Source organism: Euleptes europaea, chromosome 7 (genome assembly GCF_029931775.1).
Source record: "Euleptes europaea isolate rEulEur1 chromosome 7, rEulEur1.hap1, whole genome shotgun sequence".
NCBI lineage: Eukaryota > Metazoa > Chordata > Lepidosauria > Squamata > Sphaerodactylidae > Euleptes > Euleptes europaea.
Window position 1 is genome coordinate 65,749,011 of NC_079318.1, and position 27,790 is coordinate 65,776,800.

The 27,790-nt window shown below is 42.6% G+C and overlaps 1 protein-coding gene across 26 annotated transcripts in view; it reads right to left on the reverse strand.

Annotated features, from left to right (window-relative positions):
• NRXN1 (neurexin 1) overlaps positions 1–27,790 on the reverse strand; it is a 1,090,355-nt gene that overhangs the window by 538,023 nt on the left and 524,542 nt on the right. For all 26 annotated transcript variants that reach the window (XM_056853804.1, XM_056853802.1, XM_056853800.1 and 23 more), the window contains 3 exons: positions 19,134–19,256; positions 16,009–16,390; positions 14,263–14,453 (listed from right to left, as the gene is read on the reverse strand). In XM_056853804.1, the coding sequence (XP_056709782.1) occupies positions 14,263–14,453; positions 16,009–16,390; positions 19,134–19,256 (696 nt within the window). The remainder of the gene's footprint in view (positions 1–14,262; positions 14,454–16,008; positions 16,391–19,133; positions 19,257–27,790) is intronic.

Consider the following 27,790-nt stretch of genomic DNA (forward strand, 5'->3'; position numbering starts at 1 on the left):
TCTGGGTCTCCCTCCAGCTGGTGCAATCCTATGTGTGTGTGTGTTGGGGAGGGGCATCCTGAGAGCGGCAAATCCAAGCCAAAACCCCCATCACCCTTCTGAAGAGGGGCAGCCAGTCTGCTTTGGGTCTCCCTCCTGCCGGTGCGATCCTATGTGTGTGTGTGTTGGGGAGGGGCATCCTGAGAGCGGCAAATCCAAGCCAAAACCCCCATCACCCTTCTGAAGAGGGGCAGCCAGTCTGCTTTGGGTCTCCCTCCTGCCGGTGCGATGCTGTTAGAGTGGCAACTCCCCCAGCCAATCACCGTTCTTGGGGGAGGAGAAAGGAGACGTCCCAGGGAGCGAAGCAAACATTTCTTCATGGGCATCCGAGCAACAAAATGCTCTTTTACTGGAAAGTACAGCTCAGAAGTGGTTTGGATTGCCTCTCTTTTAAACCGGCTTATTTTGCTCAGTGGGGGAAAACACGGCTCTGCAGTGAATAACCAAAATTTGCCTCTGACGCAAAACAGCGTCGAAACAGCAGCAAATATCCATGAAGAATACCCCTATGTGATACACTTTGTCTTTATGGAGGTGCAGGGTGAACTTTCTCACCTTTTAAAGCCCAGCTTCCCCATTGAGATACATTGCTAAGGTCACATTAAAGAGTCTGAACATAGCTACTTTTCCAATGCATTGCAATGGAGGAGGATTGGGGCAACCCCTTCCAGACCCCATAACTCCGGACCCCCTAACCCAATCTTTACCAAACTTGGGGGTTCTTGCAAGGAGAGTTGCTTCTAGCTACCCTGAAAATGTGGGACCTCTACCTGCAAAAATGCCCCTGCAGGAGCCACAGAAAGCCGGATATTCGCGAATGGCAAATTCAGCTTTGCCAACCTCCCGGATTTTGCTGATTCGGTATACCCGAACCAGAAATTTACAGAATTGGCATTTGAGTCTCAGTCAGAAAGGCAGACTATAAGTACCATACATAAATAAATCCCTCTGTTCACCTATATTGATATCTTACCCATGAATCTCTAGAACAAAGAGAGAAGACACCCTAAATTCCTCTCCAATGTACCCTAAACCAGAGCTGTCAAACATAAGGCCCATGGGCTGGATCTGACCCCTTGAGAGCTCTTACCTGGCCCATGGGCCAGCCAAGGAAGCCACCCCCTCCAGTCCCGATATGGACTGGCAAGGCATGGCCTGGCCTGACCAAGTGGCATTTATGTTATATCCGGCCTTTGTAACAAATGAGTTCGACACCCCTGCCCTAAACTATCCTGCCTCACCTCTGGTTCTATGTTGTGTGAATGTGATGAGAGACGTCACCACTGAGTTCTATTCTTAGTGAGAGGATGACTGGTGCTAGAGAGACTTATGAAGGGTGATATCTCATGACTGAGGGAGACGTAACAGTAGTTAGAATTCTGCAGCTGTAAGACAATAGTCTCGCTACATGGTCAGTTCATCACCCTATGGCAAGATCACTGGGATTAACTTGTGCATGTTGATTTGGACAACAGACATGATAGCCACTTGTTTGTCTGACCCTGTATGCATTTTCTTTCGGCTTAATTTTTTCCCCTTGCCCTCTCCTGTTAAATGGAAGTTTTCAGTAGTAACTTAAAGAGACCTTCTCCACTGACCTTGGAAGAGAAAAAACATACACACTTACACACTCACAGTGGTAAAAATTAATAAGGGGCACCTTACAAAAAAGCAATGGGAACTAATCTAATGGAAAATTGAAATCATTTGCGGTTCAGTTTCCACCTGCGGAAGGCGGAGACGCATTCAGTAAATCATTTGGAAGCGCAAAAATTCTGCTCACTCTCTTGTGTGACATGAGAGGTAAGTAAAATACTGTTCACTCTTTCATTATCACCGAGAATCATCATAATGCACAGCTGAGTTGCAGAACAAGATTGCGAGGATCTGCTAGCCACACTAATTTTTAAAACCCAATCACAGGCCAATAAATGTAAATATTGCCTTAAAATGCTTGTGTTTGTAAACTGTGCTGCACCATCACAGCATGTGCCCTCAAGATATAAGGGTTGTGGGATAAATACTGGACATTCTCAAAGGTGAAGCTGTTGGGTTGAATGGTTTTTGTGTTGCTGGAAGGCATGAAGAAAGGAACGCTATCTTCAACAATGGTAACAATGCAAATAAAATATATCTTAAGCAGCGATAGTTCCTGATTGTTTTTGTAGATATTGCACATTTGGGACATTCTGCCATGAAAGCAAATATGCTATTTTCATGGTGGCAGAATTTTCCACTGTGTTAGTTTGCATTAATGCAAACTGTTCCATATTCATTTAAAGGCAGAGATACTTTCTTTGCAATTATATCAACGTGCACACAGGCCCAGCTATGGGCTAAGAACCTCACAAAGGAAGTGGCCTCAAGAGCCAATTCACAAAAAACCAGTCTAGGCACTTATTTTCCACCCACAGGGATTTTTGTACCAGTCACTTTGGGCTGCCATAGACACCCCTACCTATGCTAGGGGGTTGTGAATGTTAGGATTTATTACAGAACTGATATTTTGCTGCTGAACATCATATACTGGTAGCAGCATCTCCAGTTAAAAGGATCAGGTGGTAGATGTTGTGAAAACCTTGACCTGAGTCCCTGCAGAGCCCTGCCAGCCAGAATAGCCAATACGGACCTTGAGGACAAGAATCTGATGCACTATAAACAAGCTTCCTGCGTTCACTCGCTCCTCCTCTGAGATGATGCAGGGGAGCACTGCAAGCAGCAGCTGAAGAAAGCTCCCCTGCACCTGGAACTCTTAATTCTCCCCAAGCCCTAAAGGCACACAAGCCTAGTTCTCAAGCTGCATCTTGTTAATTTAGCTATCAGCAGTCTACAGCCAGCCTAGCACAATCTTGTCAGATAGCTCAGCAGCTAAGGCAGGGTCAGCCATGAAAACTCTTGTCTTGAACACCCCATGATGGGGTTGCCGTAAGTCAGCTGTGACTTGACTGCTCGCTTTACCTTATCTTAGCTACCAGGGTTTGGAAAGGAATGAAGAAGGCCTTTGTGTTCATTCTGAAAACCTCCAACTTTTCTGTTCTCTATCCTCCCTTTCCACATAGGAAAAAGTAGGTTGAAAAGGGCAGAGCTCCAATCGTCCTAGCAAGATAGCATATGGAGACACTGTTGTTTCTTCCAGCACTTATCTGCTCTTGTGCGGAGAGAAAGGATGGGGAGGTATAATAAAAGATCAATCCCTAGAGGTGTGGTAGGGTGGAGATTTCCCCCCTCCAGCTTATGTTAATTTAAAATGCTATGGTCCTACAAAGGGGGGGGAATCAAGCAAAAGAGGGACCTGGCATAGTTTTGTCAGCATAGGTTGGTATAATTTAAAATGCTAAGCATGGTGTGAAACATTTTATTGTTGAGTATTTTGTTATTATATTATACAAGTGGGGCCAGCAAAACTTGTGTGTGGGGGATCCCACAACCTACCTTTATCCCGCAGCCACAGCCCCAGGCTTGCCCACTGAGACCTCCACCCCCCACAGTCCCTCCCTTGGTGGGCTCGCCCAGCGTAGCTCCAGGGTTGCCCATCAAGGCTTCCCCCCCCCCACACAGTCCTTCTCTTGGAGAGTTCCAGAGCAGCTACCAGCATCCTCCTTACCACAATGGTAAGTGTGTTGCTGGTGCAGGCAACGCTTTTTAAAAAATCGGGGAAATTTAAACTCCCAATTTTGTGTGTGTGTGTGTGTTTTAGTCTTCAGGTTTTTCCACAGTTTTGGGGTGAGAGTGCCCCTTATTTGCGGATTTAAGTATCCCCAGGCAGGGGACACTGATGGGAATTAGATATATAGATATGCTTTTTATCAATGCTACAATTGGCACAGAAATATGGATGGAAATATTGGCCAATTAATAATGAACAGTTTGTTTCTGTTTCCCCCCAAACTTTGGATTTTCTTGGAAGCAGTGAGGCTACCTGCCATCTCTGCCTATTTGGCGGGGAGTGCTGAATTTAGCCAACAAAAGTGGGATATTTCAACTGGAAGAATGTGTTCTCTGATGGATCTGTGCCTATGAGGATTTCTTATCCACTTCCCATTTGGCGATTTTACTCAGTCTGGCTTCTGTTGACTCCTTACCTATTGCATCATCTAAATTAATCTTCAGTTGTATTCATACGGTACCTACCATGTGTTTCCCCAGTCTCAGCCTTTCAAACAACCAGTTTGTTCTGTGTGGAGACCTCTGATTACCCGCTGGTTTGTATAGGTGTTGTTTTTTCCAAATAAAAGCACCTATAATTGCCTTGTTTTTCCCAGAATGCAAAAGTTCAACTTGATATCAGTTCTTCCCAATGCTACCTCCTCTACCCAAGTCTGCTGCACATCCTGCTCAAGAGGAAGCCAAGAGATTGTTAACAGCAAGGCTTGAAACATATTTAGCCCACTTCCCCTTTCCTTTTTTAACAATCTGAATAAGTGTTCTGCAGAGCTTGCACACTCTTATGTGATGTTTTGGTTGTTCCTAATAAAAACTATAGGGAGGAAAGGCAGCAAGGTATAACTCGATCTTGTCAGATCTCAGAAGCTAAACAGGTCACGACTTGGATGGGAGACCACCAAGGAAGACTCTGCAGAGGAAGACAATGGCAAACCACCTGTGCTTCCCACTTGCCTTGGAAGCCTCTTGCTAAGGTCACCATAAGTTGTGACTTCATGGCACATATATATGTAATAAAAGCTATGGCAAGGCTTTTACTTTGAAATTTTTCTTTTAACCAACATGGCTACCCACAATATCTACCCAAACCTGAGTCCCTGATGCCCGAAGTCTTTCACTTTCAAGGACCTTTTCAGTGTTTCCTCAGCTGCATGGAACTTGCTTCTCTGCAAGGAAATCCTGTGTGGTGGGGTACCATTTAAATGTCCCAGCCATGTGGATGGATGCTGAGTAATCCTGACCACAGAGACTGGGCTGTGCAGCAAAGTAGATTCCACAAAGCTATGATAACACTTAATAGGCCCCTTACTCAGAAGTGTTACCATACTCTTATTTATTCTTAACCATAGGCTCTCAAACCTGTTAAGCTTGGCAGTCTGTGCCTCTTTTTAAAATGTGTGTTGGTTGCTAAGTATGCAAATAGGTTGGCAATGAGGGTGTGAACTGGTGTAATGGCTGCTGCTGTCACAAAGGCATGGAGGGGTTTCTACAGCATCTGAAAACATTTATACTTCTTTATGCAGCTTCTAGGGAAAAGAGTAATTGGTGGATTATATCCCACCATGTTAAAGTAGCAGGTTTCCCTTCCTCTCAAATTTCATGCAGTATCTCCCCTACCTGTGCCAGAAAAGTGGACCAAGAACAAAAGGTGGACAGATTCACATGTATGCAGGACATTGTTTTAAAAGATAATTTCCCCCTTTATGATCTGTTTTTTAGGGATTTATTTGATGGGTAGTGATATGCCCTTACCATGACCTGGATAGCCCCAGGCTAGCCTGATCTCATCAGATCTCAGAAGCTAAGTAGGGTCAGTCCTGGGCATGTATTTAGATGGGAGATGTCCAAGGAATACCAGGGCCCTGACGTGGAGGCAGGCAACAGCAAACCACCTCTGAACATCTTTTGTCTTGAAAACACTGCAGGTTGCCTTAAGTCAGCTGTTACTTGACGACAAAAAAACGCCTTTAGTTTAATTTTATTAGGTACCTAATGGGCCTTTTTCAGGCCAAAAAGCAGAATAAAAATAAAGATGAACGGAAAACACCTTCTTCCATGGGGATAAATGAGTAAGGAAGGCGGATCGGGCCGTGCTGTTTGCCCACTGCTTTCTTTCACATTGTTTCTGCATCCACTGTGATTAAATAAACCCCTGCCCAAAAGCAATTAACTCCTAATGCCATGCAGAACAGCAAAGTGTGTTAATCCCATGTGCCCAGTTGCAGAGGACAACCGCTACAAGTGTCTACAATTCCATTTCCTGGTTTACATTGCCAATGTGCTTGTACCAATGGTGCATTTGAAGCCTCAAGGTTAGAACCCCTGTGGAAAAGAAAGTGATTTTGCATGGAAGGGTTGTTATTATTATGTAATTTAGAATGTGAAGAAAACAAAGGAACGAGGCTGGATATTTCAGCCTAGTTTAACTGCAGTTAGAGAAGGTTTCCTTTCCTCCCCCCTCCTTCCCTGATATTGCACCACGAATTACGTTTTGTGACATAATGGTGCCCTCTAGTGCTTTTATTAAGCATGGTATCTTTCAAGGCAGGTATACTGTTTGTAAATGAAAGAATCATAAGCTTAAAGCTCTGTTGAGCCAAACAGTACCAAGGTGAGCGAGCAGCCCTTCAAGCTATGCAAAGCTTTCCTCCTGTAAGTCATCACCTGCGCTACAAAGCTCAAAACCTGGCAGTTTCAACCCACAGGTGTTCTGCAAAGACAGGAAGCTGCAAATTCTGACACCAGGAGCCTTGCCAAGTCATGAGAACAGCTGCCCAAGATATAAGGCAAATGGGCAGGTGGTTCACTCTGCAGCTCTGGGATCTGGCTGTAACTTAAGATTGAACGGATCAAACGAGATGGGAGGAAGCCCTCTTACATGAGCGATGTAAATGCTTTGAAGCACAAGGGCAAAGAGATGTTTGGGCTACGTTTGCTCAGTATGGGGTATAAATTCCAGAACCAGTACTTTGGTTTTGATGGGAAGAATGGGGAAGGAGCAACTGCCTGTGTCTCTCTAAAGAAGTCCACCCTGCGCTTTGGGAGTGGCTGCTATGAACAAGGAGAATAGTCTGAAATGCTGTTCCATTATTAAAGCTAAGCAGATCTAAACCTGGTTGGTGCCTGGATTGGAAACTGTCTCACTGCCAAAACAGACTGTCTGTGAGATCCATATATGGATATTCTCAGTGGTTTTAAAGAGGAAATGTCAGATACATGTAGCCTCAGTTCTGACCAGCATTACAGAGGGACAGGAGGAGAGGCTTAATACTTCCATGCCTGCACATTTCCACCTATCGAAATGGCTTATCCTATGCCTTGAAGAGTTGGCTTTTATATGCTGACTTTCTCTACCACTTAAGGAAGTATCAAACCAGCTTACAATCACCTTCCCTTCCCCTCCCCACAACAGACACCCTGTGAGATAGGTAAGGCTGGGAGAGAACTGTGACTAGCCCAAGTTCACCCAGCTGGCTTGATGTGTAGGAGTGGGGAAACAAATCCAGTTCACCAGATTATCATCCTCCTCTCATGTAGAGGAGTGGGGAATAAAACCCAGTTCTCCAGATCAGAGTCCACCACTCCAAACCTCCACTCTTAACCACTACACTATGCTAGCTTCTTGGGGGGGGGGGGAGAGAGAGAGAGAGACAGACACAGACACAGACACGTGGGCATGAGATAGGAAGCCATTCCCCACCCTTCCAAGGCTAAAAGGAGTGAAACAGGAAGGGGGAAGATGAAACTACACAGGGGTAACAGGATTCAGCTTTCTCTGGTTGAGCCATGATCTGCCTCTCATCTGTGACCCTCAAAGCCACATACAACCTGCTCTATGCTTTGCAAATGAAGAGCACAATAAAAACGTGATCAATTGATGAGGTTATCTACTTTTGCTACCTTTGAGCCGACCTAACAGCAGATCTTCACACTCCTGCTAGTTACCTTAACAATCTATGTTTACTGTATGATGTACCCAACATTGGCACACGTCACTAAGGCTGACAAATCTGGCTTGGAAAATTCCTGGAGATTTGAGGGCAGCGACTGGGCATTGTTGTGAGGGGGGGTCAACAGAGGCGTGATGCCCTCTAAAAGAGCCATTTCCTTCAGGGGAATTGATCTCTGTCATCTGCAGATAACTTCTAATTCCAGGCTCCACCTTGAATTTAGAAACCCTAATCTGAATCTGCAGCCTCTTGAGTAAAACATACAATATTTTCAGAATGGCCTTACACAGAGTAGGGGATAGTGTGATCACTGGGTCCAAGAATTCACCAGGTCTCTCTTTAGAAAGTTCTTTTTTAAATGCACACGAACAACTAAAATGTGAAGAAGGATTTTGTTATTCCGATCCAGACTAACCACCCATCCCTCCTTCTGTATATTGGGGTGGGGCTGTCACTCAGTGGGACAGCATCTGCTTTGAATGCAGATAGTCCCAGATTCATTCCTTGTCTTTTGCTGCTTAATCAGCAAAACATCACCACAACAATTTACATCTAATCATCCTTCCTAGTGACTTACCAGTAGTGACAGCCTTGTAAAAAGCACAAATGAACCTTGAAAGGCAGATTCTGACACAAATACTTTTACTTTGTTTAGTCACTAAAGATACCGCCCACAATCATAATACCCCTACAATCTAAATGTCCTTTCAACATTTCCTTTACCAAGAAGGGCCCCAGCCTGTATAAGTGATGATGGGCAAACTCCTCTCAGCCCAGTCTGGAACTGTGTCTGTCATTACGAATATCGCTGAAGAATAAATTGGGGAGGGGGAATCTCTGGAACCTTCAAGATCACCCTTTTCTAGGCTGTCTCTAAGCCATGCTTTTTAGACTAAAACTGATTTTGAGGATGTGCAGAATCTCATTTTACATCCTGGCTGTACAATAACTTTGCAGTGAAATAATATTGGATTTGCAGTATAGTCAAAATTTGCAGCTATGCAGACTTGTATTCTTCACAAGGTAATTACAAATGTCTGGAGCATCAGTGCCACGAACCACAGCATTAAATATTGTCGAAGGCTTTCACGGTCAGAGTTCATTGGTTCTTGTAGGTTATCCGGGCTGTGTAACCGTGGTCTTGGAATTTTCTTTCTTGACGTTTCGCCAGCAACTGTGGCAGGCATCTTCAGAGGAGTAACACTGAAGGACAGTGTCTCTCAGTGTCAAGTGTGTAGGAAGGGTAATATATAGTAGTCAGAATATATAGTAGTCAAAAAGTAGTCAGCTCAAACCCAACCCCTTTCTGACTACTATATATTACCCTTCCTACACACTTGACACTGAGAGACACTGTCCTTCAGTGTTACTCCTCTGAAGATGCCTGCCACAGTTGCTGGCGAAACGTCAGGAAAGAAAATTCCAAGACCACAGCATTAAAGGTTGTGCAAAAAAAAAAAAAAAAAAAAAAATCTGTAAATTTCAAGTTTGGATTTATTGGGCCTGATTTTTTTCAGTAAACCCAGAATAAGCAGAATACCTTACAAACCTTTGGGTACAAACATAAAGAACTTCTTATAAATGTGAAATAATTGTCAATGTCAGCTTTTTAATCATTCACTCAGAAACTGGTTGGGTACAAGCTAAACCATTTGGAAGCTGATTTGCATGGACATCATGCTATGTGCCCCAGATACGAAGGCAGCCCCCAGAGTTTATTTTTACTGATTTCCCCTTCCTGTTACAGACCTCCAATTCCGCCCCCATGCTGTTCAGGGGAGGATGGCAATCCCCAGGAGCATCATTCTGGGGATCATTTTGGGTTGCAGCAGGAAGAGAGGTGAGGAAATCCCATTCCACTGATGACGTCTGTTAGCAGAGATTTACTGCGGGCCCAAGTCCCTGGTTATAGAGAAGGATGCAAGTAACTTTGTTTTGAATTGTTGGGGGTTAACGATGTAAAACACACTGAATTGTGCGTCCAGTGATCTTCAAATGTTTTGCAAAAATGGAAAGTTATCCTCTACCATATTTATTTATTTAAAACATTTTATGCCACCTTTCCACTGAGTTAGGGTCCACAAGATTAATTAAATTCCTTAATTTCTGCCATGGAGTTCTCTGATATTCTGGATTTTGTTTTAAAAAGTAAAGGTAAAGGTCCCCTGTGCAAGCACCGGGTCATTCCTGACCCATGGGGTGACGTCACATCCTGACGTTTACTAGGCAGACTTTGTTTATGGGGTGGTTTGCAAGTGCCTTCCCCAGTCATCTTCCTTTACCCCCAGCAAGCTGGGTACTCATTTTACCGACCTTGGAAGGATGGAAGGCTGAATCAACCTTGAGCTGGCTACCTGAAACCAACTTCTGTTGGGATCGAACTCAGGTCATGAGCAGAGCTTGGACTGCTGTACTGCAGCTTACCACTCTGCGCCACGGGGCTCCTTTTACACAAGTAAAAAAAAAAAATCTGAGGTTTAATTTCAGGATTTTTAGCCTGACACATCAACTATTGCCTACAAAGGCCAGGAGTTTACTGCATGTTTCTTCTGGCACATCTTCTTGCTGAGATCATTCACAGGTCACTGCATTTCTTCATGGAACAGTGAACTGTACCCAGTTAGAAGAAACAATCCTGCTATTGCTTACATGATGACATATCTTGGATGAAAGAGAACTGAGCTCTTGGTCTTATCTGGAGATACTGCCTCTCTTGTTTATGCTCTTCCACCTCTGATTCACCACTGAAACGTGTAAACCAATCAGAGGTTGAAATAAATTCCAGGATGTTTATCTCAAAATGATTCTATGACCTTAGGCAGATCATGAGAGATCTTGGCCATCTTCTGGGCATGGAGTAGGGTCACTGGGGGTGTGGGGGGAGGTAGTTGTAAAATTCCTGCATTGTGCAGAGGGTTGGACTAGATGGCCCAGGTGGTATCTTCCAACCCCATGATTCTATGATTCTATATCCTGGATGAAAGAGAACTGAGCTCTTGGTCTTGTCAGGAGATATTTGCCTCTCTGTTTATGCTCTTCAACCTCTGATTCACCACTGAAACATATAAACCAATCAGAGGTTGAAATAAATTCCCGGATGTTGAAATAAATTCCAGGATCTCAAAATGATCCATCTTGTAAAAATGTCTTTGGGAATGTAATTCATGACAATTCTGATTTATATCGTGACTAGACCTAGGATTAAATCAATCCCAAATAGTTGGAAACACAGCTGGCTTATTTTCCTTTATAAATGGCCCGGCACTCATGTGAGTGGTGATTGCCAAAAACATTTATGCTCCAAGACAGGACTAACCTTGGACTAGATAATACTCACAGCAAGTATAATATTGACACAGCTCCTTCCAAGTTAATGGCGATGTGCCAGCATCCACAGGTGGGGTGGTTTGCCAGTCTATTTAACTCTAAAAATGTTTCAGAACAATCAAAACAATCTCACCTGCTTGGCTAACGATCAATGATCAATTAATGCAGCAAGAGATTTACATTACCACATAGGGAATATTAATGCTCTAGTCAAATATCATAGCTTTTGCCATTTGATGGCAGATTCAGAAAATATACCACTGGATATATTAATAGAAGTTGTGTGAGTGTGTGTTAAGTGCCGTCAAGTCGCTTCCGACTCATGGCGACCCTATGAATGAAAGTCCTCCAAAATGTCCTATCTTTGACAGCCTTGCTCAGATCTTGCAAACTGAAGGCTGTGGCTTCCTTTATTGAGTCAATCCATCTCTTGTTGGGTCTTCCTCTTTTACTGCTGCCCTCAACTTAAGTTGTACTTAAGTGTTATGTGCACTAGGGATGAATTGTTCAGTGTGAGGCTGAGCATTCTTCCCATTTGAAGGGTGTTACCAGCACATGATGAAAACAATTTAGTGTACTGGTTAGTGGTTAGAGAGTTATATATTAATATGCATCATATATACTAGCAATGCTCAGCACGTAAGAAGACCATACCTCTGGAAAATGGATATGTGGTACTGGAGTACTGGAAGGGAAATTTAAAAAGACCCCACATTCACAAAGGCTCTGTCCCTGTAGTAGTGGAGAACTGGAAAAAAAAACTGGAACATGTCCTTCTTAGGTGTGGTTATTATAATGAGGACCGGGTGAAGATTCTAGGCCTTCTTCTGAGAAACAGTACTGGCTATCCTGAATCCTATAGAGTCAATATCCTTTTAAGGACGAATTTCCTCAGGTAACAAAGCTTGTGGCTAAGTTTTGTAAAATAGTATATAATTTCCGGAAATTTAAACAGAAATTAAAAGGTGTTTACCATTATTGGCCATTTAAATTTACACTCTTCATCAGTTTTTAATTATTTTAAAGGTATTAAAATTTTGTATTCTGTACAGTGTTTTGACCAAATGTATCAGTTTTATACTATTGAAATGGGTAAGGCAATATGATTTTCTAAAACTATATATTTGGTCTGATGGCTGTAATAATAAAATTGAAAATTGAATTGATTCGGTATAGTTCTCATATTTGAATATGCTAAAGGCCCAGATTTCTGTCCCTCACTTAATTATGTTATTGTTCTGTGGGGTGTTTACACTATACAGAGTACAACACATAGAAAGTTGGCGCCATTGAAATCAATAGGATGCAATTATTTTAACTTAAGTCTAAATTTCCTTCAGGTTGTACCCATTAAAGCAGGGGTGGGGAATGTCAGACCCAAGGGGTGTTTAAGGCCCACAGAATCATTTGGTCTGGCCCTCCGTGGGTCCTGGCAGATCTCTAGCTCAGAAGGATCTAAGAAGGGTGATCTGCCCCCTCCCGCAGACAGGAATAGCCTCTATTCAAGGCGGATGTGAGTTTGTTTTGCCAAGAAAAGGAACCTTTTCCCCCCTTGGCAGAAGAGTCGTTAGCTACGGAGCTGCTAGGACCGCCCAAGAAACTGTTCAAATTTCAAATTTCAATACCTTCATTGGCATACCATCAAGCAGTCGATCAAATAAAACCAACCCTCTAAACATAATTTAGCCTCCGCCTCTTAACAATTTCATTAAAAAAATTAGCCACAGATTCAATAGTCTCAGAATCTCAGGAGGATAACAACAATTTGATCTTACTATCATCAGCTTGATCTACATGATTTGAGAGAAAGGGATCTAAAAGGACCGCACAAATTTCACAGTAAAATGGACAAGAGCATATGGTCAGTACTTTCAATCTCTCTAAGAAACTGTGTTAACCCTTTCCCACCCGGACCATGGAGAAACGTATTCCCTCTGTATTACAAGAGGGCTGGAGGCGGAAGTAGCAACAATGGAGGGGTTAAAGGGGGCAGGGCCAGAATGCACGGCGGGGGGGGGGGTTCTTAGCCAGTGTGTCCTCATTTCATCCCTAGGCGGAGGTAGCAGGAGCTGGCTGTAGAATCCGGCCCCTACCATGCGGAGCAGGAGCCAATCCAGCATGCAGCTGGACGGCTACTCCCGGCTGGTACAACAGACCATCCTGTGCCACCAGGTGGGTGAGTGTGCCACCGGTTGGATACCTGCCTGTTTGCCCGCACTGGGGGGGTCATCTGGGGCAGCTGCCTGCTTGGGGCTTGGTCAGCTAATTTTTAAGTTAATAATTGTGTATGGCCCGCTAATGATGTTATAAATAGCCAAATGGCCCTTGGCGGGAAAAAGGTTCCCCACCCCTGCATTACAGCATCACTACCAAGTACTAAACACCATGTTAGTTCACCATGTCAGCAGAGCAGCTCCCCTTATTTCTACAAACATTTCCCTTTCCCTGCAAAATGGCCAGAAATACACCCACAAAGCCAAGAAAAGATCTATATGGCCATCTGAGCCATCTGTCAAATGGATGAAACTCATTTCTCTGTAGGGAAGGCTATCAACTGGAAAACCCCTTTATGGTAAATTTATCTTCCCCACACTGTAAACCCTCTTGGGCAGAGTCTGCAACAGAGAAACATATGTCCTTGTCCCCTCCCTTAAGAGTTCTCCAGGTAATCACTTTTCATCGTTCAAACAAGGAAATATCCTTCTTATGTCTACCTCAAAATTTACTCACAAGATCTACCTCCTTTCTCTCAGGGACTTCAACAGCAGTATCAAGAATTTTTCACACTGCAGCACCATTTAAGTGGGGATCCCTTTAAATATAGTAGCATAGTAGCATATTTGCAACAACTATCTGCCAGAGGGGATATGCTGTGTTCACTGCAGAATGGGATATCCATAAATGTTCTTGGCAAATCTGTGTTTGGATCTCAAGCAATGAGAAAACAGAAACCAGTAGCGCCTCAAGGAGAGCCTAACCGCGAGTTTGTGTGACGGTATCTTCTCACTGCCTGCAGCCATGAGAGCCAATCCATTCAAAATCAAGCTGTTTGTCTCAGATCAATATTGTGCAGAAAGACCTCAGGCTAGAATGAATAAACACACTTAATCAACCTACTTTAAATTTTGCCTTTCAATATCTATGGTGCCTTTGGTGAACCCTGCTTAGTTTGCAAGCTTGCAAATGTTGTGAAGCTGGAGGTGACAGATCAATACAGCGTTATGTCTCCCACCAATATGAAGGGTCTAGTAGAACTGTTTTGGTGCCCAGTATTGTCACTTACTTTTCAGGTCTAAGTTTCTTGCTCCCGCTGTGCTCTGTGTTGTGATTTTTGTGTCGATCTTCACTGTGTGGAGGTTATTGGTGTCCCGTGATATCATCACATTGTGCCACTGGTTGTCATTCAGAGGCTTATTGGAACTTCCCTTGATCAGATTGGCACCATTGCCTAGATCAAACACATAGTGTAAATACCTACAAAGAGGGAGATAAAATAGGAAAGCTTAACTATGTTGAATGGGAAGCTGGATGAAATAGTCACCTTTTTATTTCTATATGTTATTTAGAGACAAACTAGATGTGGTAGTATGTATTTACATCTGTCTTGTTCCTATATTAAGCAGGGGTGGTTTAGTTTTCCTCTCCCATGTGCTTTCCCAAACAAAGACATTGATGTGACAAAGCATGTGGGGAAAACTGAATCTCCTCCCTTCTCCTCTTTATGGAAACTAGAAACTATTTCCTTTGCTGTTTTGCTAGGCTTCATTGCTTTAAATATAATTTCCCAGGATCTTATTTCTGATAGGGAAGCAGAACTGGGAAAGAAGTACTTCAAGAAATGGAGTGCAGCAAAGTGACATGGTAGAGGGAAGGATTCAAGTCCAATCACCGGAATGCTCCTTATAAAGAAATACGAGACAGGCTGATTCCCCACCAACTCCTAGTTTAAACATATACAAAAAAGATTCAGTCCTAGTTTTCCCTTAGAACATCTGAATATTCAGAAACTCTTCATTCAGTGCTTTGTCAACAAAAAACTTCTATTCTTACTTACTTGTATCTGCAACAACGAACAAATTCTCCAGCACTGACCTAGGGTATTATTCTGTCTGAAGACTCATACATGTTCTGTCCCTTTAGGACATACATGCCCTGCAGGTTTATGCCTGTTGTCGCTTCACTGCCATAGGTTTAGCTTAACTTCCTCAAAGAAAGTTTCTAAGCTTCCCTCACAAGGTTCTCTGAAGATAATTCACAGCTCATACCCTGCCAGAAAATATTTTTGTTAGTCTTTAAGGTGCTACTGGACTCAAGGTTCTCTGAGAAGAACCAGGAGCAAGGGCCCCTAAACAAATCTGCACTGCAAATTATGCCCTAACTCTTAAAGCAGGGCAATAGTCATCATGTACAATTTCCTCCGTTATTCCAAAATTGGGGTGGCAGAAGCTGCACTTGGGAGACTTGTTAAGAGTTTTTCAAGAAAGGGTTCAACTCTAACAGGAAGCAGTCACTTCAGATGGTAGATTCAAATGAAGGCATCAATTTCCTGATTCAAATTTCTATGCATTATTTTAAAATAGCAGTTTTCCACCCAGAGAACAATATTGTGTTTAATTTTTGCTGTCATTGCTGAAACTGTCCAAGAAGGGTACCGCTTGAAGTTCATTAAAACCAACCATTACCTAATTTTAACAAATCTTTAATACACTGCAATTTCTGTGAAGTAGACTTGATTGAGACCTGATTTATACATTGTCATTGCTAGGGATGTCTGGTAAGGAAAACCAACTTCTCCTTCTCTCTCATTGCCTCAAAGACATTCTTATTTTTAAGTGTGCCCTAATAAAAATTCCAAGTTATTAAGCTAGGACCTCAGTACATTGGTCATGTCTAAAGTACCCTCATCTGTTGGCTTACAACAACCAGAGAGAGTGAGATGTCTCTTCCTCAGCTCACACAGTTTACTATGCATTCCCTCAGACTTCAAACACAACTCTCTACTTTGATGGTCCTTGAGTTGTATGCATACCCTTTCACTAGCTCAACCACGATAAAGTCATTCCCATCCCCACTGTTGTAGAGTATTAGCCCATCAAATGATGTTGTTTTGAACTGGAAAAACAGGTGCATAGAGGTGTAGGCTTGCAATGTGGCAAGAGCGACGTAGCTGGCTTTCGTCTTGAAGGTGACTGGGTCGGCTATGATGTTCCTGAAGCCAAACCGGGCATTTAGTTCACAGTAATCAATGTCCCCGTTTTTACACAAGTCAATGTATGCCATGCCGTTAAAGGTGAGGCTTTGCAGATGGCCGATGAAGTTGGAAGGGACTGAGGACAAATAACGGCGTTCAGTTATGATTCCCGTCTCTATGTTATGAAATTCCAGCCTCGTGTGATCCCCAGCCATTTGACCTTAAAGAGAAAATGAGGTTGGGGAAGTTAATCGTGGAGACAAAAACTGAAAACTGGTTCTAATGCTTGCTTTTACAAGTTGTTCCACTCTGCTGCCTGTATCACCTGAGTTTTCATGTAAGATGGCGGTGAAAGCTCCAGAAAGGGAACTGGTGACATCATCAAACCATGTGGACCCAGAGTAAAGTATATTGGTTACTATTTATTTGGAACCTTCATGCAGCACTTTTATATTGAAAGAATGCTCAAAGTAGGTTACAAAAAGCAAAACCACAAGAAAACATAACAAATAATAATGCACAACAAAAGGCAGCATGACAATAAAGCAAGCTATAAAACTAACATATAGAAGCCAGTGATAAAAACCAGATCCCCATAATTTAAGGGAAATCTCAGTTAACTCAAAAAGCACCCTGAATTTGTAGAATTTTGAGGCATAATACTTGAAGGATCATCTCATCTCATACTATCCAGCCAGCCAGTTAATACCTGCCCCTCAAGCCCTGTTCTCTTCAGAGGGGAGGCAGATGGTGACTAGAGACTGGACATGTTCTGTGGTGACATCTCACCTTTGGCATACCCTCCTACATGAGGCTGACTTACCACCCACTTTATTTTAAGTGCCAGACTAAAACACATCTTTTTACACACAGTTTTATAGGGGTTTCTATTACCAGCTTTTTAACGGTCTGCTCTGTTTTATGGACAGTTTTTATGTAGCTTTTATCTAATAGCTTGTGTTTTTAATGGCTTGTGTGTGTTTTTCCCCATTGTAAGCTGTTCCAGTCAATATTAAAAATATTCTGAATAAAAGCCCTGAAAGGACATTAAGGTTGCATCCTGAGTGTTCTTACTAGGGAGTAAGTCTCACTGAATCCACAGGGATTTACTTCCAAGTATATATGCATAGGATGGTGCTGTAAATGCCCAGTGGAAGAAGAAGTCCTTAATCAGTTTTTGAAGGCAAAGAAAAGTTGGCACTAGCTGGGCTTTCTGGAGAAGAGAGCTCCATAAATTTAGGCACATCTGCTGAAAATCCCCTGCTCCTGAGACATGATCACTGAACTTTCTTGATATCTTGGAACACAAAGCAGAGCTTGAGTGGTTAAACGTAGTGAAGACAGGACAGGAGAGACAAATAATTAAAAATGGGTTTTGGAGTGAGATTAAATGTAGTTTAAATAGCAGTGAAGACTAGGGTTGCCAACCTCCAGGTGATGCTGGAAATACAAGCACAGACTGAAGTGTAATGCAAAATGGTCTATTCAAAGGAATGAACTATGTATACAAATACAAACAACAAAACGTGCTCAACAGAGCAACATGCAAAGACTGATCACAGTACAATTTCAAAGTCACAAGGTAAGTATAAATGTACAATTACAATATCCCAAAGGTAAGTCTAGGTGTCAATAAAAGCATCTGCAATTCAGTCAGAAATCCAACAGGACAAAATGATGCAAGGCAATAGTCCGATATCCAAAATTGGTAAGTATCACAGGGCAACGGAGTAGTTATCAACCGCAATGGGCTTCTGGTAAAATCCCCATTTCACAATCTTTTTCAAGCTTTCAATGTTTCCGTGTGCCAATAAAACCCTTTTGGGAATAAAGCTTATAAGCTTGCAATAAAGTGGACAACTATCTAAAGCGTCTGCAATAAAGTGGACAACTATCTAAAGCGCCTTGCACCTGGAGGTTGGCAATCCTATTTGTGGTTTTTTGACTTATTCAATATTGAACATTTTTTCATGTGAATGGTTCTATATTCTGCATAACACAAGGAATAACTAAGGATTCTTCCATGTCTAAGTATGGAGATATTTTTCTGTCCCTTTTAAAGTAATTTTTCCAGGATTTATAGAAATAACTTAATCGTGGTAGGCATTTGATGAATAGGGTTGCCAACCTCCAGGTGGTGGGTGGAGATCTCCCACTATTATAACTGATCTCCAGGTGGTAGAAATCAGTTCCCCTGAAGAAAATGGCTGCTTTGGCAATTGGACTCTATGGCATTGAAGTCCCTCCCCTCTCCAAACCCTGCCTCCTCAGACTCCACCCCCAAAATCTCCAGTTATTTCCCAGCCCAGAGCTGGCAACCCTATTGATGAATCACCTTTTAGGATTTGGGAAAATCCTTTGGAGATAGTGCTCAAAGCTCTTCCTCACTAAACACAAGTCTAAAGCACAGAGGACATGTCATGATAATGATTTCAGTGACCCACCTTGGCACACCAGGCCTGGGCTTGAGTTCAGTAGTATTGTCAACAGGCCTGTGCATAGGTTGGGTGACATCATCATGGCAGTGTTGCAGAAGGAAGAATGACATTAAACCATATCATATAATTGCTGTTAGCACAAGCCAAGTATGCAGGCTTTTGTTTGGAAGTTACTCAGACATACCAGATCAATTCAACATGCCCAGATTACTCACAGACAGGACCTGAAGGTGTTTGTTCATCCTTATTGACTTTAAAGCCACACACCAGGTACTGGGGGGGAAATCATTATATGGATGCAATCTCTCACTGTCTCAGACAAACTGCCAAAAGGAGCCACAATAGCCCTTAGGATCAGAGCACCTTAGTCAATGGCAGCCAAAGATTCTTCTGGGCATTCATCTTCTCTATGAATTGCAGACAGGTAAGCCAATCGCTGCCTTTATCACTTTCACCACAAAATCACCGTGTTTCTGTATGGATTGAATGAAGATCAGACAAGTCAAGATTCACAATTATTATTACCTGTCATGGCTTGTTGGTCATCCACCACTAACTTTAAGCTTTTTCCTCGCCGAACCACACGTACCGTGTGCCACTCATTGTCATTGAGGTTATAGCCAGCAAAAAGGGTTTCTGGACCTTTGCCTGTAGGGTATGCCAAACAGTTATTATGGAATCTTTAACTCAGTCAACATGTGAACCTCACAGAGAGAGAGAAAGAGAGAAAGAGAGACAGAGAGAAACAGAAGAGAGAAACTGGCTGGAGCAAACATTTAATATAAATATATCTATTTTTTGAAAAACACAACAAGCTGGAAGAGTATCAAAGGATACGCAAGCTTCAAATGATAAGTGTGTTATCTTACAACATTCACAGGCTATATTTTAAAATTGGCAATGTTGGCAAACTGGCTTTTCATAAATGGGCACAGTCAATACAGAAGTGGAGTTATACATTTCAAAGGGTTGTGTAGGCTGCAGCTTTTTGGATAAAGATGCTAAACTGTTACTTCATTCTGGAAATGAATGTACCTAGATTCCCTCCCCCCTCCCCAATTTTTTTGTTAAAGGTGGTGTGCGAGGGAGACGCCATTGTCCATGGCATGTTCATGCAGTTATTCTGCTGCATTAATAAAAGGCGCTTAATGAAAACCATGCTGGAAATTTAATGGGAACTTATGACAGTCCTTTCAATACACTGCAGTCATAATCTCTGAATGGAGAGGATCGTAGCAGGCTTATGTGGGTCATAAATCTGTCAGCACAGCTCTGACCTCTAAATAAGGGGAACCATTCTGCTTTCTGTATACCTGAGAGGCTTGTGTGTCAGGCATGGAGCAAAGCACCAGAGCATTATTGTACAGAAACTGGAGGCTCTGGTCTTTTCAGTGGGCATACAGCATGTAAGTTTACATGTGGACTATAGCCCTGTTCATACATTAGAGTACAGGCATATGCATCCTGCATGTACATGCACACATCTATTTGTAAGGAACAGCCAACATGCATGCAAGAAAAAAATGGGGAACAGTGCTTGGATTAATGTTGGGTTTAACTCATACACTCAGCTGTAGATGTGTTGAATGTAACACAAATCCTTTTTCAGTCATTCATTTTTACCATGTATATGGGGGAAATGTGCTCAACTCAACCCTCCCAATATGTGTGATCAGCATTTTCTCTGCAGAGGGCAACACACCTATTTTCAGCCTTGATACACATGTAATAGGACCCTGATTTTCCAGGGTTCTCGTTCACAAGTACTAAAGTTGAAAATATGCACGTGGGACGATTTCATATGGTGCATTGTCTTCACACGTGGTAAAACATGACTGAAAGGGGCTAGAAAATTACTCAATGTGTGTACCATGAAAAATCAGGCATGCACTTTTCATGGATTGTATGTGCATTCATGGTAACATGTGAACAAAGGTTATGCCTACCAAGAATAGAAATGCAGGACACTATTTGTTTGTGCACTCAAATTTTACACCACCTTTCAGTCTGGACCAGGACAGCAAAGATATTCTTTGGTACCTTGCAAGCCAAAGTGGAGGCCAGGAAGCAAATTCATCAAAAACATGAAGAAGGGAGGAAGCTGGGCCAACCTCCTTCTTCCCTTCTCCACCTCTTGCTTGTCACTCAGCTACAGCAGCCTATTATGGAGGGGAGGTGTCACCACCAGGCTACCACTGCTAAGTGGCAAGTCAGATGAGGGAACAGAGAGTAGATTGTCCAAGGCTCTACCATTCTTCTTGTGCCATACATACAACCTGTCCACACACAGATTCTTTTGGGTGTAACCAAGGTGTGAATTCTAGAACAGGTAGACGTATGTATATAACCTGCACTTGATAATCCATCTACCCATCAAATTCTGAGGAAAGTTTCTAGTCCCCATACATGTAGACAAAAACTTTGAGAAATATATGTCTTTTCGATGTACACTCAGCTGTGAGTTAAGTGGCAAATATAACACTAAAGGCTGTATGTTTACTGCCCCCCATCCTGAAGACAGAGCTATGCATGGAAGCGGGCTTTCATTTCTGGCCCTGACGCAAACACAGCATGCCTCTGGATGCACATATGCATTGCAATGCTCTTCCAGGCCCTGTTGAAATGGTTGGCCAGCCCTTTGGATACAGACAGGGATACACATTTTGTATCACGTGCCTAGTTTCACTTGCCTAGAGCAGCATCTCTGAGCAGATGCAATGCTGAAAGGTGCTGGAATGCTAGAGTTGAAAATTAATTCAGAGCTTCTGGACTTGTTCCTAGCTGCTACAGTGTACATGAAATTGTCATTTTGTTTGCTGTTAATTCATTAGAATGCAGCTACATTTTTTCAAAGTTTTAACCCTGTATCTGTATTTTAGTCAATCACCCCAAAACAATCCAGGAGAGATTACACAGGATTATTTCAGAAATGAATGGCTGTTCATCCTTTCATTTTTATTTTGTCTTTCCTTTGTGCTTCAAAATAAACTTGGGGGGGGGGGGTCTTCTGGAAACCCTTTAGGAGCTATATGCATCAACTTAAAATCCGAACAGATTTTACCATTTGATGTATATTCTGGAGTCTGAGCAAATCACTAGGATTTTTTAAAAAAAGGTATTATTCATATTGACCTAGCAATTCATTAACATTCTCTTTCTGACATTTTATGCACTTTCTACAACATTACTTGAGCCCAAGTATAATAAATGAAAATTCACATTTTCTTTGTAAATCACCAGTGTTTATGACACTGCCTATTCAATACATTTACCTCTAATCTTTTAGGGAAAACTAGTCCTCTTTGTAGCAACACATGCCCTTCATCAAGCCCATAAAAACATCAAGTTCAGCAACCTATTATAATATGATGTGATCCTTATTGGATTTCTTAAAATAATGTCTCTGTGGTAATGATCTGGTCATTTAGTTTTACTGCAGCTGTCTGGTAATGTACACTTTCATGATTAATGAGCCAGATATAATGGGTATACTAGAATAACTGCACGGTTGCCCAGACAAATGGTAAATTTGTGCTTGCTTATTCATTTACATGGCTTTCTATGTATTTATTAGCATAACATTGTTAGGCATTGTGGTAGCAATGCTGAATTGCTAAAATATCTGTGGTTTCTTTTCTCGCATTTATAAACATAGCTGTTTTTAGCAGACTTCTTTCCCTGAAAGTATTTCTTTGCTAGGTTAATGGTTGTCAAACTTTCTGTCTTTAAGGAATATTTCTGTATTTGCTTGTTTGCTAAGAAACCACTGCATTTTCCCACTAGACAGCTGCATAGAGGATTGTGGAGAGTGTTATGTGGCATAAACTTAATTCATGCAGGTTGCTGGGTAGACATCGCTACCACTCCACATGAACATAAGAACATAAGAAATGCCATGCTGGATCAGACCAAGGTCCATCAAGTCCAGCAGTCTGTTCACACAGTGCTCAACCAGGTGCTCTAGGAAGCCCACAGGCAAGACAACTGCAGCAGCATTATCCTGCCTGTGTTCCAAAGCACCTAATATAATAGGCAAGCTCCTCTGATCCTGGAGAGAATAGGTATGCATCATGACTAGTCTACATTTTTACTAATAGCCATGAATAGCCCTCTCCTCCGTGAACATATCCACTCCCCATGAATTGAGCGTACACCCTGGAACATCCAAAACTGCACTGATGCTGCAAGTTGCAGGGTGAGCTCAACATTGTGGACAATTTGCCTTTTTAGGAAACTTGTCCATAATTATTGACCAACATAACCCTTAACAGTAAACCTGTTAGAAGCCAGGTTGGTCTATATCAGTGGTGGCGAACCTATGGCACGCGTGCCAGAGGTGGCACTCAGACCCCTCTCTGTGGGCACGCGAGTCGTCGCACCAGCACAGAGTTTGCCTGAGTTTGTTCCCCTGGCTGAGGAGGCTGGGGAACAGCGGTGCCTTCCCGGATCCTCCGGGAAGCGCCAGGATCCTTCCCAGTGCCTTCTCTGCAATCGCCAGCTGCGCGCTCCGGAAGTGAAGACAACGACGAGCCTTCTGCCGAGGACTGGAAGAGGCAGAGCTGGGACAGGGCTGGACTGGGAGTGGGATGCCTGGGCAGCTGTCTGCGGCGGGCTGGTTGGTGACTGCAGCGCAGGGGGTTGGCGGTGAGGGCCGAACGGGGGCCCGCCTGGTGTTTGTGCTGGAGCCAAGCCCTTCGCTTAGCTCGGGTTTCCACTCTGCTTGTTCATGCAACTGAAGGTGCCTCTGAGCATGTGCAGAGGGCTGTCCCCACCATCAGCCCCCCCCTCCGCATAACAGTCTTTTTAAATTCGTATGAAGATAACAGTTGGAAAAAGAACCAAACTGAAGGGGTGGGAGCTATGCTCCAGCTGCTTTCCTTCCCCCGCTTGACCGCCCATGCAGGGTTGCCAACCTCCAGGTAGTAGCAGGAGATCTGCTATTTCAGTTCACCTGGAGAAAATGGCCACTTTGGCAATTGGACTCTATGGCATTGAAGTCCCACCCCAGGCTCCACCCCAAAAACCTCCCGCAGGTGGCAAAGAGGGACCTGGCAACCCCTAGCCCCATGGGGACTTCTAGCTATGTTGGCACTTTGCGATAAATAAGTGGGTTTTGGGTTGCAGTTTGGGCACTCGGTCTCTAAAAGGTTCGCCATCACTGGTCTATATGCTACCTTGACTTCCTAGGAAGCTGCTTCTATGTAGTAATGTTACAAACTTGGTTGTAATGTCTACCGAATCATGCTATGCTGTTTCTGTCACTTGAATGTAGAGCATCTATGCCAGCATTAGAGGATCCTATAGGTTGTCCTTTTAAATCATGGTAGGGTGAAGGTGGGCTCTGAGATTTGGATGCATTGGTATTTCTATAAAATCTCCTCACCTCCATCAGCAAAGCCTCAGCTGAGACGCAGCCAAGACCTCACTATTTAATTAGCATCCACAGTTAGACTTTCTTTATAGGTGATGTCCTCATGTCAGATCTCATCAGGTTATTAAAAACAAAACAAAATAATCATAGGGTTATCACAGCTGATCAGAACAATGGAAGCAAGTGGGGTTAAGGACAAGGAAGAAAAACAAGACTAAAGATGGCAGCCGGTATAAACAAATTGGCACTGAAGTGATTCCAAATGGCATGAATGTATTCTCAACAGGTGTTGAAAAATGCTTTAAAAAATGACTTTTCAATTTTCATGAAATCAATCACAAAAGTGGTAAAGTAGTTTTTCGCTCAGTCTGATTTACAACCAAGCACAGAAAGATGCCACACAGATGTGAGATGAATCAGTGAGACTGCTCTGGAGTAAGAAGACTGAAAGGTTGCCTGACCTTTCCAATATTGGAAAGGCACACACATCTTTGGTTCACATGGATAAGTAACATCCAATATGCCACCTAGGTGTTGCAATGTTGGTGCTGAAGAATTATATCAAGAACACTATCCGCTTTGTTATATCCACTCAAATAACATCACCAAACCAATATGATGTGATGTCCAATATGATAGCAGAAATTGCTATATTTTGTATTGTCAAGTACTAGTATGGCCCTGAGCACTACTCTGGGTGTGTGCAGTTTGATCCCTTTGAAGATGGTCAAGTTGGTTTCACTTACAAGCACAGGCTACACAGCAATGAAGCACATGCGCTGGGATGATGTGAAGCCATTGACTATTAAGCAACTATGCTAAGCAAGAATGGAGGAAGGGAGAATGATGTCGTAAGCTGCTCTGGGGTCCCCACTGAGGGGGAAAAGTGTATAAATAAACAAGCTAAGAAACAAATGCATTTTTGAGCAGTCCTTTGACTTTCCAGAATGTGCCCAGGGTAGAAATGCAATACAATGGATGACTTGCACAGATGGAGTTTCATTTGTTACATAAGAACAAAAAAACCAAAACAAAATAAAAAAGCATGCCTTGATTAAAATTTGGTCGTACCACCTGGGACCATATAAAGTTGCTTCAAGGGCCAAATCTGTTCTATAAATTGCCATCTGGCCATCTCTGTGCTACAGAATATAAGTCTTTATGTGACAGCCAAAGCTTCCTCGCTGAAATTAAAAAAGGAAGAAAACTAGGACTCATTGGTCTGTTTCAAAGAGACCAATGAAGTAGTGCTGTAATGAATGGTGTATTATTTGGATACCCACCCTTTTTTAAGGCTATGATTTTTTCCCCGTTCCTGAATCTTATGCTACCCAAACCCTCTAGGAATTGTTATTCTGCAAACACTTACAATGGGGCTACAGTACAGTATGCATCTGTCTGGTCAGAGCCCTAAAACATTTTTGTTTCATTAAAATGAATGGAACTAAAACATTTCAATGGCACAAAAACAAACTCGACCTGTATACTACCCTTCTGTAACACTGAAGCTAAAATAGCTATTTCATAACACACATACCTCAGGAAGTTAGATATACTACATTCCACTAATAGCAACGATGCCTTCTTATTTGGGAGGAAAGAGTGTACATTTACCTTGAGTAAAACAGTTCTCTGGAATGCTCCTTCTGTCATATTACGCAGGAAAACTCCATTTCAACAAGACTAAAGATTCACAGTGAGAAGCACAAATCATACAGTTTCTACTTTATGGACTAACTAACAGCACCATCCTAAGCAGAGCTATGCCCTTCTAAGCCCATTAAAATCAATGGACATAGAAAAGTATAACTCTGCTTGGGATGGCACTATAAATTTGAGTCAACCAAATTAATTGTGCAATCCTGAATGGGGAGGCAGAGCAGCATAGGAGCCAGTGTGACCCTGCGGAGGAGTCCATGCCACTTTGTGCCATAAGTAGCACCTATGCCAGCATGGGAGTACTTACACCAGCCCCAGGAATGGTGCAGCGGTGTGGGCTTCGGGCACTGGTGCTGCCATATTCTCAGAAGTGAGTGCCCGCGTTGGCATCAGGGATGGAGTTCCCAGGGCGTTCTCAGGTGCAGAGCTGCCTTAAGGCAGTTTCTAAACCCCTTTCAGCCCAGGAATGCCCCTTTGCACTGCTGCAGAGATACACCAGTAAAATAACTGGCATAGCCCTGTGAAACTCAATGGGCGAGTTTCACAGGTTTTTATTTTAAATGCTTTCTATATTTTCATTTTCTGGCTGGGAAGCCTCTCAGGAGGCGATGTGGAGGTGCCATCCACAGGCATTGACTAACTACCCCCCCTTCAGGAAAGGCCCGCCCAGCTCAGAAACAGATACATGATAATATGAATGATTGGTTGGATTCTGTGACTTCTGCTGAATGAATAGTTTTCATCCAACAGACGATTTCCTCCTTTGTAGAGCAAACTTTACTTAGTGGCAGGGAGTTATTGGTAGCAACCCAATATGTAAAAAATTACTAGATATTTACAGCCAAATTTTTGGATGATTATTTCCAGCTAATAAGCAAAATGTAGGTCCTCTTCATGTCAACAGTCTCCCTATTCCATCTTGGCAATTATTCCTGTCCACCGAGCTCTCTGATCTGCACAAGCTTTCCCACCAGTAGCACACCTGCCTTGAGAAATGAAGGATCTTGGTTAGCATCTCTCTTTCCCATTGACTCCCGTTCCCAGGGCATAGTGGATAGAAAGAGGGATGCTGCTCATGAGGTGTTGCTGACAGAATCTGATAAACCAGGCAGTTAGGTTCATGAGTAGAACAGGCTGGTTTTCAGAAAGAGGAAAGTCTAGTGAATAAGGTTGCCAGCTCCAGGTTGGGAAATACCTGGAGATTTTGAGGCAGAGGGGAGGGACTTCAGTGCCAGAGATACCAATTGCTAAAGGGGCCATTTTCTGCAGGGGAACTGATCTCTGTCATCTGGAGATCAGTTGTAATAGTGGGAGATCTCCAGCCACCACCTGGAGGTTGGCAACCCTACTACTGAAAGACCCACCATTGCATTACAGAGATGCTCTTCACTGTGTCAAGTTCTTCTCTACAACCATGGGAACTAAAGTTCTCACAAGTTTGATGGGTACCATGGATTTTACCCATCCAGCAAAGCCAAGATAATTTATTTGATCATTTTGCACTAACTTCATTCAATCTTATAATATCTGATTGAAGATCTGTCTTCAAATGACGCAACATATAATAGTGTTTTAATGGGCACCCTTTGTTATAATTATATCAAATGTATATCCTAATTGTTACACTGTCAGATCATATTTTAAATTTCTAGTTTAACACTAAAGTAAATCTTACACATTTTATAATAGCATGGGAAGGTAGAGAATTAGAGAATGACTTTATATGTTTGCAGCGTTCATGAATGATCAAAGAAACCCTTTCTCAATTTGCACTTGGGTCTTTCTTCAAAAATATAAACTTAAAAAAAAGTTATATTGATTTTGGTGCGTGCTACTTTGCCATCTCATTATTGATGACTATTTTGAACCAACTTGAAAGAACATTTGGTATGTTCTTGAAAGATCTAGCATGCTATGGTGTTTTTTTTTCCAGACAGGAAGTACAATCTGCAGAATTTCTGGTTAGTAAGTAGCAAGACAGAGAAATACACTGGGGAAGCTACTGCCACACAGGAAGATTGATTGTACTGGTCATTGTTCAGACTCAATACAGTCCCTTAAGTTCTCTGGCTACAAGTTTTGGGAAAGCAAGCACTTTGGAATATAGGAACAACAAAGAACTTCCTACCTATCAAAAGCTAATATGTGGAGG